At 30.8% G+C, this 11,801-nt stretch overlaps 1 protein-coding gene across 2 annotated transcripts; it reads left to right on the top strand.

The window, feature by feature from the left end:
• Positions 1-949: 949 nt before the first annotated feature.
• On the top strand, positions 950-4,629 carry LOC101251183 (uncharacterized). 2 transcript variants are annotated; one of them, XM_069298032.1, is made up of 10 exons: positions 950-1,933; positions 2,002-2,060; positions 2,150-2,210; positions 2,300-2,339; positions 3,061-3,154; positions 3,234-3,279; positions 3,396-3,456; positions 3,645-3,736; positions 3,815-3,971; positions 4,328-4,629. In XM_069298032.1, the coding sequence occupies exons 1-10, from the start codon at positions 1,892-1,894 to the stop codon at positions 4,375-4,377; spliced, it is 702 nt and encodes a 233-aa protein (XP_069154133.1). In that variant the 5' UTR covers positions 950-1,891; the 3' UTR covers positions 4,378-4,629. The 2 variants fall into 2 exon arrangements, with proteins under 2 accessions (XP_069154133.1, XP_069154132.1); XM_069298031.1 differs by having other exon boundaries at positions 3,815-4,033.
• Positions 4,630-11,801: the final 7,172 nt, after the last annotated feature.

The raw sequence follows: 11,801 nt of genomic DNA, 5'->3' as shown, positions 1-11,801 counted from the left end.
GTTTTGAAAATAAAAACATAATGATTGAAAAGTTATCATATTTTTTTATATGTGTGCGTGATTGAAAGAAGTTATTTTTAGTAAGTCAAGTAAGATTGCTAAAAAAATCCATATAACTAATTTAGAGTTCATCTTATCTTATAATACTCTTTTGTTATTTTTATTTAAATATTAATAGGCCTAAGTCATCCACAACCACTTAAAGTTGTCCTCATATTTCACTTAAACACCTCAACTAAGGAATGTACCTATTGAACATTTAAACTTAAAAAATTTATACCTATTTGACACAAACTGATAATCAATTAGAAAATAAAAATGCGTGCATCTCAAACACGAACTCATAATAGTTTTACCAATAATATGATGACACGTGACATTATATTTAATTTTTTTTAAAACCTTTATTTAATTAATTCATAAAGTATTTTTAAAAATTAAAAAAAAATCTATTTTTAATTAAAGCCTCCCCTCTCCCCACTTTCCTCCTCCTTTTTTAAAAATACCCATTTCTGATTTTCCATGGAGCCGGCGTCGCTCCATCTCTTTCTTCTCTTCCATTGGTATCAACACTACAATGACACACAATTATTGTCTATTCAAGCTAAATATGCATTCTTTTTCATTTCGATAACATTAAAATTTTTCACTCATTGCCTCCATCTTTTATACATTATAAACTATTTATTAGAATTGGAAAAAAAAATTAAAGACTTTTGCACAAAAAATTCTATTCATATTTTTTTCATCATTGAAAATGGAACTTCTTCGAGATATTTGAGACGTAAATCAATATAAGAAAGAAGAGGAAAATAGGAAAGAACAATGAGGGTGAGAGAAAGATAGGTGGAGGGAGTGTGGTGTGCGTGCCTCTGTAAAAAAAAAGAAGATAAATATGATGAAAGAATAATATGATAAAAAGAGAGAAAAAGACGACTGTCCTTCTTCTTTTTTGTTAATTAATTTTTTTAAAATTAATTTAGGGGTATAAATTAAGAAAAAAAAGGAAAATATTATTTTTAATAAATTAACGCGCTCAAAGAAAGTGAATTACACGTTTTTTCCATGTCAATATTTTGTGTCTAATAGGAATGACTTTTGAACAAATAAAGTGTTCAATTGGCACAAGAATTAGTTGAGGTGTCTAAATAAATTATGCAGACAACTTTGACTGGCTGCAGATGACTTAAGTCATATTAATAATATGTTAATATCAGTTTATAATATTTCTAAAATAAAAATTAATTTTTAGTGGATACTGGGTAATTTCTTATGAATAATAATACTCCCTTTTAATTCTTAAAAATTGGTATATATAAGTAAAAATAACTTGTATTTCTGTAACATGAATTTTTATTATTACTGTATATATCTAAGTGTTAGAAATGTGTTACCTGGATAAGCTAGTGTTTGATCTTAAATTTCCAAATATTCTTGACAAATAATATTTGAGCAAAGTTTTTGATTAGATTAATTCATGTTTTCGCCCCAAGTTTTCCCAAAATATTTGGCTATATAAAAAATAATAATTAAAAATATATATCCATAAGTTCTAAAAACTATTAAAAATACCTATAAATTTGTATTATCTATTTATATCAAATATGTTGAGTTAAAAGATAATCTTATAAAACATAAACTTTTTGGGTGATTTCAAGTTTTTTTTTTCCTTTTTTTTTTTTAATTTGGGAACTTGAATTTTTGGAGGATAAATTTACCAAATAGCCAATTTTATTTGGGGCCAAACAGGTTGTAATTATGGTTAACTAGTTAAATAAAGGAAGAACAAAGAGAGTGCAGGATTATGAAAAAGAAAGCTATTTAAACCCTACTATTAGCCGTTCTACAGAACCTTCTCCCAATTAACATTTACATTGTTTATTGTTTTGTGATGATGGATTCTGATTCTTTTGCAACGAAAGCACCTAGAAAGGTAAAAGCTTTTCAATATTTTCTGCAAATTAATTTTATGTGTAACTGATTGATGATTGAATTTTTTAGGTGAGATTTGCACCCAAAGGTCCTCCTCGTAGAGCGCAGAAAACTGTTCTGCCCAAAACGTAATTATATATATGTTTTGAAACTTGTTCAAATCCCCAAACGACGGTATTCAGTTTTTCTTATTCGATCGTAATTTTGGTACTTGCAGAGAAAACGTTGAAGCTGATGTCGATGCCGCTAAAGCAGAGGAATTGATGCAGCGGTTCAATGTATGTATTATTTTGCGATTTCGTTTGTCCTGTATGTATTATTTAACAAATTGGTATTGATTCTCATTTAATTAATTTAATTATTGTAGGAAGCATCTGCAAAAATTAAACATAAAGTTGAAAAGAAAGGTACGCCGAAATTTATTGTTTAGTATCTGAAAATCCAATCACCGATTAACAAGTTCTCTGTTGTTATACTCATTCTGAATCCTGTCCTTTATAACCTATGGAAATAATAAGATAAATAATACTACCTACCATTAGACGCATCTAATATTGGAAAATAACAATTCAGTGTATTCAATACCTTTTCCATCCTCTAGGGGTATGTTAATCAATTAATTACATTTTTATTTGGAATGGCAGCTGGGCGGCTTTAAAGCTATGTGGGGCAGTTAAGTGGGTATGAGACGGGGAATATTATGCGGGTGCGGGGCGTTTGGGTGGCTCCTCCTCTACTGCTGCTTGTTTGATAAAATTCTCAAATAACATGCAAGTTTTCATCCCTGTATCATTTTATATTTCACCTGCCAATGATTTAGGAAAAGATCGATATGCATTTAGCTATGGCTGGTACTTTGAAATTTTTCTGCTGCACAAACTATCAGGTGAAAACATTCAAATTTTGGAGAAAAAGGTCTAAAATCCGGTGATGAGCAAAAACTTGTTTGATAAAGGCCAAACAAGTAGATTTAATAAGTATTTATGATTTCAGGAGGATGAAAAATGACCAATAAAAATATGTATTGTTATGATATATGGGAAGGGTTGTTTGTCAATAATTTTGCTATCAATACTACTAATAACAGAATGACAATTCATATAATTTTTGTTCCTGGAATTTTTCTAGGGCCTACTCAAGTTGCATTTGGTTATGGAGGTTCATCATCTTCATTGAAATCATATGGCCATTATACCAAGGTTTCTGGATCAATGTCCGATGGAAAGTATTTTCTCTAATTTCCATTCTTTCTGCTATATGGATGTATTGCACTTTGTTTGACACAATGCAGGTTCTGCAGGTGGTATCAGTGGGGAGCGAGTGCAGAAGGAATACACCGAGCCATGGGTTGGTTCTAAAGAATGCCCTTTTGTATTAAGTTTGTAGTTTCCTTGGCTGAATTTCCTCTTAATTTCCATGCAAGCTTTCTTCTGCCTGAAATTGTCTCCGACTGTGTATCTCAGGATTACTATACCAACTATCCTGTAACACTTCCCGTGAGGAGGCCCTATTCAGGAAATCCAGGTAAATTCAGCGAATGCTTTAACAACCATATTGCCAACTTCCAGGAAAAAAGACAAAGTGCACTTCGTATTGATGGCTGAAAAACCTATTAAGCAATTGATCTCTTTCCAATTCTGGTTGCGACTTGCCTATTTCTAATTCTTTGATATGAAGATCATTACCATTGATATGTACCTTTTACCCTGCAGAACTTCTTGATGAGGAAGAATTTGGGGAAGCTTCCCAAAGTTTGACTTATGATGAGAATTCCATAAAACCAGCGATGGATCTTGGTCTAATGGTTAGTAAAGTGGTTGATGGTTTGACTTCAGCTTATTACTAAGTAATTTCCATGAATCCTTACGTTAATTATTGGTAGGAGGAGAATCTGGAGGAAAAGATGTTCTTGGTGCAATTACCAACCATGCCAATGTTGAAGCAATCTATTAAAACAGAAGGCAGTGAGATGGCAAACAGCTCGAAGACTTCAAAGGCTAAGGCCTGCAGTTTGAATGAGTTACCTGCAGGATTGATGGGTAAACTGTTAGTATACAAAAGCGGTGCTGTTAAGCTGAAGCTTGGTGAAACACTTTTTAATGTAAGTTTGCTTCATTATATGATTTTCTTGAGGCATATGTTAGTTTAGATACAAGTCAGATTATTTGTCCTTGCGGAAAAGCTCCCACCTTTTTTTTGCTCCCTTAGTGACTCGATCCCACGAACTTTAAATAAAAAAGAGAAACTCTCTATGCTGATGGTAAATTACTTAACACATTGAAACACTGATCTTGTAACTGTTCATTAAGAAAATGCTAATTTATTCAAGAGCATTATTGGTAGAAATCTATGTGGGCATTGTTATTGGCTTCTGACATCCCGAAATGGTCTGCAGGTTTCTCCGGGTATGGATTGCTCGTTTGCCCAGGATGTTGTTGCGGTTAATACAGAAGAGAAGTATTGCTCTAACATTGGGGAGCTCACTAAGCGTATCATTATAACACCAGATGTGTATTCACTCTTGGATTCTTTCTGAATGTTCGTGTAGTTGCTATTTATTATGCTTTAGCTATACATATAGCAATTAGCTATTCTTATTTGAAGTTACAGGTCTATACCCCTTGTAAGTACTTATTTAGCCTGTTTTCAATGATGAACAATTAGCATAATACATGAAAATTGTTTGTTCTTTCATAAGACTAATATCCATGTTTGAGGTTTGCATTTACTGCGTTAATGAGTTGATATTGCGCCAAATACATGAAGTCACTCCTACCATTTGGCTAGGTGCTCAATTTTTATTTAATGATGAATGAGTAGATGGTGAAATTTAGTTTTCAAGAGAAAGGCAATGGTGATAATAAGTTTGTAATTGATGACATTCTGTATATATATACTTGTAATTGCAGCGCACCTGAAGGAAAATGGAACATGCCTAAAGAATCCTTATTGGTAGGATTTTTTTTTTCTGGAGTTGGGAAATCAGTTGAAATGAGGTGTATCTCGTATCTGATTTTTATGTGAAGAAATACATTATTGTTAGATGTTACTGCACCATAAGGATCAGTGCTTCTTTCAATAAGGTTGCTGTTGTTTCATGGCCACTGGCCAGCATAGTAGAACCTGCATAGGGTTGAACATATATTTCATAACCTACATTTTTAATCACACTCATGGTGTCCACATCCCACATTGCCCACCTTTTTCAAATTCAGGGATGATTCCTTGTGTTTGTGAAATTAGCTTACTACAAATTCTGCTTCATACCACTAGGCAAAGGATTCCTTCGAAATCAAGGAAAATATTTTTTCAAATTCTACTTCATCCTTTTATTTTTTTTTTCTCACCCTACTCATACCCGATATCCGACCCTCCTTGTTAAAAAAAAAGTAACTAACAATTTTAAAATTTCAAATATATTTTATTCTTACCCCCTCCCCCCACCCCCCCACCCCAGGGTGTCCCCCGATAATACCTATTTTAAGAAATTAATTTGAAAAATATTTCAATTTTTTTTAAAGAAGTATTTTTTATGTCACCCCACCGTCAGCCGCCATCCCCAACCCTGACTCATCAACCTCCAACTATTAAATTATAGTAATTCCATGACTTTTGATTTTTTACATTCACAACCTCCAACGATTATATTATAAAATTTAAGATACTTTATGATATTTTTTCATTTTTTAAAATATAAATTTACAAGTTTTTTGTTTCATGAAATTCCAATTCATGATTTTCATTGTTCTTTGTAGCTTATTCTATTATCAAATTTATGCTTTATATTGACACCATGAAGAAGACTCTCGAGTGTTGATTCATTTCTATTTTTATTTATTTTCTTAATATAAGGTCCTAAGAAAGATCTCTGTGTTTATGCTTCCTCCCGGTAACTTTTTTAGTTAGAATTTATACGCGCGTATATATATATATATATATATATATATATATATATATATATATATAATCGAATGTGTAGGATAGGTGGGAGGTGGTGACACACAACGACCAATCCTGAAAGACCACTCTTTCGTCTAAGGATGCCTAACCGCCGCACCGATCATTCGGGGGGAGGCGGGACACTGTGAGGTGGGTTGTTTATCTGAGGCGGATGCCTCCTAATATATATATATATATATATATATATATATATATATATATATATATATATATATATATATATATATATATTAGTTATTCAAATTTTTTGTATATAAAATTTTATTATTGCAAGTCTGTATTTTTGTTTAGATGCAAATTAGTTATTATAATTTGTGTGAAATAATACTAACGATTAGCCAAGGTTCAACAATACTATAATACCATAAAAAAAACTATTCATGTTTTCTTTAAAAATTTTCTTTTTTGTCCCTATAAATTCATAAACTTTTTTTTTAATGAAACCCGTACTCATATTTAAAGTCATATTTTCCTTGTATATTGTTGTAGTAAAGCATGACCAAAAGGGCTCTTGGATGTTGATTAGTTAGCCAAACAGAGTGTTGATAAGAGCTCAAATAAAGGTGAATGAGAACACTATGGCATAACAGTACTCTGTATGATTTCCAATCCTATTTATCCCTTTTTGTCGTTTTTTGTTTTTTACCATTTTCCTAATTTTTAAATAAAAAAAAAAATGGCTAAATAGTAATGATTGTAATGACATAGTCCCTTCGTTATAGAAAGCCATCGGGGAAAGAATGTGGGTCAGAAAATTTTTTTGTTGTAACTTGAGAATTCCTAGCTCCTAGTCCTCTTATTTGGACGAATTCAGAGTCAGTAAGGTCTAGGGAGATCTAGTAACGAATGTCCGATCTAATTTTGATTTAGATCATATGAGTAGATTGCTAAGACGTTAAGGAACTCGTACGACTTTACGGAATCGAATTCGAGCGAGTAGAACTTCCAAAACTGATCTAAGCACACTGAAGTGTTTCGGCCAATGGTCACTGCGCACCCAGAGAAATGGTTCACCCTCGCGGAACATGGGTTAGAATTCTTGTAAGCACACTATTTTTTTGAATAATTTCTTAATGTGTTTTATTAAAAAAGTAGCATGTTTATATATAAAAAAAAACTAAAAATAGTATATCGGTATAGGTGGATTTATATAAAAAAATTGTTAAATGAAAAAAATAAAAGTAAATAGTATTTATATCACACTCTAAAACTAGAATATCTGACTATTGATTTCTACTCACATTCACAACTCATTGTTTCCCCCAAATGTTTGAATTCTAACTTTTATTGTTGATCTAATTGTTGATATCCAATATCTGACCACTCTCCTTTTTCATTTTTGTCCTTATTTGTTTGCTTTGATATTGTACAATTAGTTATTTGAAAATTGAATTTTAATCTTTGATTCTAGGGTTATCCATTAACATAGTGATAATTGATTATATTAAATTAATTGTTGTTTGCTTTTAAAATTTAAACTTTTGATGGCATTAATGGTTCAAGATGATAGTGAAACTAGTAAAATATTTGTTTTAGGTGCCAAAATATTATTGCTGAATTTAATAGTTTAATCTCGCTTAGAACAATATTAAAGATTATACTCAAAATGTTCTAAATTTTAATTAAAAAAATATTTATCTTTTATTAACAATATTATAGAACTTTAAATTAAATTACTCAAATCTTTGTATTAAAATAATTGTTGTTTGCTTTATAAAATTTCAACTTTTGACAACATTAATTGTTCAAGATGATAGTGAAACTAGTAAAATATTTGTTTTAGATGCCAAAATATTAATATTGAATTAACTAATTAAAGTTCACTTAGAACAATATTAAAGATTATACTAAAAATGTTGAAAATTTTAATTTAAAAAAATATTTATCTTTTATTAACAGAACATTAAATTAAAATACTCCACTCTTTGTATTATCAAATTAAGTTTTTACAATAACAATATATAAAGTAATGTTTTCAAACACATGACTACATCTCATTAACATAATTTATGTTTTGTGTTTTTTCTTTAGGATTTTATGAAAGAGTCAATATGATTATAAATTTTTGGGCAACTTTCACATATAGCAAATAAAAAATTCATACTTGTATGCTATAACAAAGTTTGCATAATTGCGCTCTATAGCAAACGTTAAAACTGTATAATTCATTATACATATACAATTGAAACAAATTATATAAAATGAAGTGTATAAAACAAGAAAGAGAAAGACACTTGGGCAGAGAACTGTATAAAAATGAATTGTATTATTATAAGTGTATAGAACGATTATATACGATTTGAATTTGTATAAAATGAGAAAGAGGGAAAGACAAAAGAGACTTGACAAGAAATATACAATTGAATCGAATTGTATAAAACGAGACAGAGAGAAATTAAATACAATTTGAAAATTGTATAAAACGAGAAAGAGAGAAAAGGCAAAAGAAACTGGGCAGGGCAATATTTTTATTGTATAATTATAAGTGTATAGGACGAAAATATATGTACTTGTATGTGTATATACAATTTTCTCACGCTTTATACAAACAGAAACACAATTTATACATTTCGCTTCTGTTTGTATAAGTGAGAAAGGCGAGGGTGGCGAGTGAGATCTGGAAGAGGAGAGAGAGGAGAACAAAAATATATGTATTCATACAATTTTCTCTGCTTTATACAATTAGAAACAATTTTTATACACTTGTGTTTGTATAAAAAGTGAGGAAGCGAGTGAGAGATTGGAGGAGAGAGACGAGTGAGATATTTGGGAGAGAGGCGCCTTGAAATTTTTTGCAAACGTTTGCTATGGAGCACAATTAAATCAAACCCTAGCTACTCCATTTATTTTAGGTTATAGTTTGCTATTATATACAAATTTCCCTAATTTTTTTCAAGCCTCAAACTCTTCACAATACTGATCCTACCTCTCCTTTGTCAAGTTTGGCATCGCTTGTTGATCTTTTTGAATCATTGGATAATGACAAAGTGTTAACCAATTTGGATCTTAAATCCGACCCGGCTGAAAGAACACCAATTCTAAAATTATATCCTAATGTATGTGGCCGACAAAGGAGATATTATATGCAGAAGAGACCTTGTCAACCTATTGATTTTAATTTTCCAATAAAAGATTTTTGAGGAACAATGCATGACTTTGATCGAAATTGGTTTTTAAAATTTCCATATTCTCAATGGCTAGAATATAACATTAAAAGGGATGCAGTATATTGCTTATGCTGTTACTTGTTTAAATATGAAATTATAGGATAAGGAAAGGTAAGTGATTCTTTCGGAACGAAAGCTTTTCAAAGTTGGAATAAAACTTTAGAAACACTTAATAAGCTTGTTGGTGAAATTGACAATTTTCATGTTCGTTGTTTCAAGATGATGCAAGATTTAATGAATCAAACCAATCTATTCTTGCTTCATATGACAAGCAATCCGAAAAAATCAAAGGTGAGTATTGGATTCGCTTGAATGCTTCGATTGATGTGGTTAAATATCTGTTGAATGAAGGAATGCCTTTTCGAGGTCACAACGAGGGCATAAATTCTACCAGGAGAGGTCCTTTTCTAAATCTCTTAAAGTGGTATGTTGATAGAAAAAAATAGGTAAAATGTTGTATTAGAAAAAGCTCCAAACAATAATAATATGACTTCTAGATTTCCAAAAGGATATTGTAAATTTTTATCAAAAGAAAGAGTGAGAACAATTATTTAGGACTCGAATGGGGATCACTTTGGAATATTGGTTGATGAATCTAAGGATGTTTCTCTTAAGGAACAATCTCATCCTTTTTCTGCGGTATGTCAACAAAGAAGGTAAGTTCCTTGAGAGATTTCTTGGTATTGCTCATGTTAAATACACTTTGGCTAAGTCATTGAAAGAAGCAATCTACTCATTGCTTTTAGACCATCCTTTGAGTCGATTACATATATGAGGCCAAGGTTATGATGTAGGACATCTTAATTGCCTTACTATGATTTTGAAAGATAATTCTTTGGCAATTGCATTCATTGCTTTTCTCATAAATTTCAATTGAATTTGATAGCTGTTGCGAAAAAAGAATTGTGATGTGAATAATTTTTTTTGACATTCTTTCTATTGTTTTAAATATTGCTGGAGGTTGTTTTAAGCGGACGAATATGCTTCGATGGTATGAATCTGAAAATTTAGAGGAATTATTAATGCATGGTGATGTTCATATAGGAAGAGGATTAAAATAAGACCCCGATCTTCAAAGGCGAGGTGATACTAGGTGAGTATCCCATTTTAAGACAGTACGTAACTTCATTTTCTTATTCTCATCAATTGTCTATGTACTTGAAGTTCTTGAAAATGAGGGGGCAAATTGTTAGAAGAAAACAATGGAAAAAAGTCTAGTGGGAGACACTAAATCTTAAGAGTTTATCTACAAGTTGCATTTGATGTTAAAGCTTTAAAAATTATATATGATTTGATTATGACTCTGCAACGAAAAGATCAAGATATTTTTACTTCCATGAAGCTTGTCAATCATGCAAAGCAACAATTAAAATGGACGAGGGATCTAAATAAATATTTTAGGTAGAAGATAAATGTCTAGTTTGTGAAAAGAATGATATTATGATACTCAAAATGGATGAGAAATATGATCTTGGAAAATTGACACGTAATAGTTCGATTGTTATAGATTCTCATCATTTGCGTGTGAAAGTTTTTTATGCTTTTATAGGTTTGCATCTTTTAGAACTTAACAATCGCTTTAATGGAGTGAATACTGATCTACTTTTTGGAATGACTAGTTTGATTCTTGAGAATTCCTTTTTAAATTATAATAAAAAGAAGATCATGAAGCTTCCAACGTATTATCGGAATGAATTTGATACTTCCAAAATTAAAGATCTGGTTTTGATCTAGACACATATATTAACTATGTAAGTGAAGTGGACAATACTTTCTGAAATTTGAAAGGGCTTGGAGATCCTTCAATGGCATTGGTAAAAACAAATATGCATAAGACATGGGGAATTGTTTATTTGTTTTGAAGTTAAGTTTGATATTACATGTGGATATTGCAACATTGAGAGCTTTTTCCTCAATAAAGTTCATTAAAAATGACTTCCGATGCAGAATGGACAATGACTTTTTATAAAATTGTTTAGTTTTTTAATATAGATGATAATTTATTTGAAGTATACCTAATGATGCAATCATGGATCGTTTTTAAAATACGACATTGAGTGTAGTTGTAATATATATATATATATATATATATATATATATATATATATATATATATATAATTCATCATTTTTAGTAAATTAAATACTTGTATTTGTTCGTTGATTTGATGATTGTTACTTTAGGTTAAGATTGTTCTTCTTTTTAAAAAATTTAAAACCTAGTGACATGAAATCCTAGCTTCGCCTATGGTTGAGGTATGTGGTTAAATGGGGGTTTAAACTAGACTTTTGACTCTCTATATCCATGCAAGCCTCCATAGCAGAATTATTACTGCAACGACGGGGCCACTATAGAGGGTTGGGTCCCTCTACGTGCGGCCAATCGCAAATAAAATCAAAATTAAACCCCAAAAATGTTATTTTCTGCAAATTTCATTTCTGAGAGCTAGGAGATGACCCCGAAAAATTTTATGATAGTTTTTTCCACTATTTTGGTGATAAAGATAAGGATTTCACTCCCCTAATCTATTTTTCGGTTCGTAGAACTTAGATTTATTGGGTGATTACCGATGGGTAAGGGTTTTGACCTAAAAACTAATGTTTGAAAAAGCTCTAAGTTGGGTATTTCAATGTCGAGCTTGGCCTAGGGTTGATAATTTTGATTGTAATATGGGTTATTAGACCTTAATTATTGATCTTCTTATTGAATTGATTATTTATAGACCTAGAACAAGAGAAACTA

Source organism: Solanum lycopersicum, chromosome 5 (genome assembly GCF_036512215.1).
Source record: "Solanum lycopersicum chromosome 5, SLM_r2.1".
NCBI classification, from domain to species: domain Eukaryota; kingdom Viridiplantae; phylum Streptophyta; class Magnoliopsida; order Solanales; family Solanaceae; genus Solanum; species Solanum lycopersicum.
The sequence above is the reverse complement of the archived record's forward strand: the minus strand, read 5'-3'. Positions and strand labels throughout refer to the sequence as shown.

Coding starts and splice junctions, on each gene's coding strand:
- LOC101251183 (XM_069298031.1), top strand. CDS start 1,892: ATGATGGATTCTGATTCTTTTGCAACGAAAGCACCTAGAAAG. Junction 3,155..3,233: donor TCTGGATCAATGTCCGATGG/AAAGTATTTTCT, acceptor AGGTTCTGCAGG/TGGTATCAGTGGGGAGCGAG. Junction 3,457..3,644: donor GCCCTATTCAGGAAATCCAG/GTAAATTCAGCG, acceptor TTTACCCTGCAG/AACTTCTTGATGAGGAAGAA.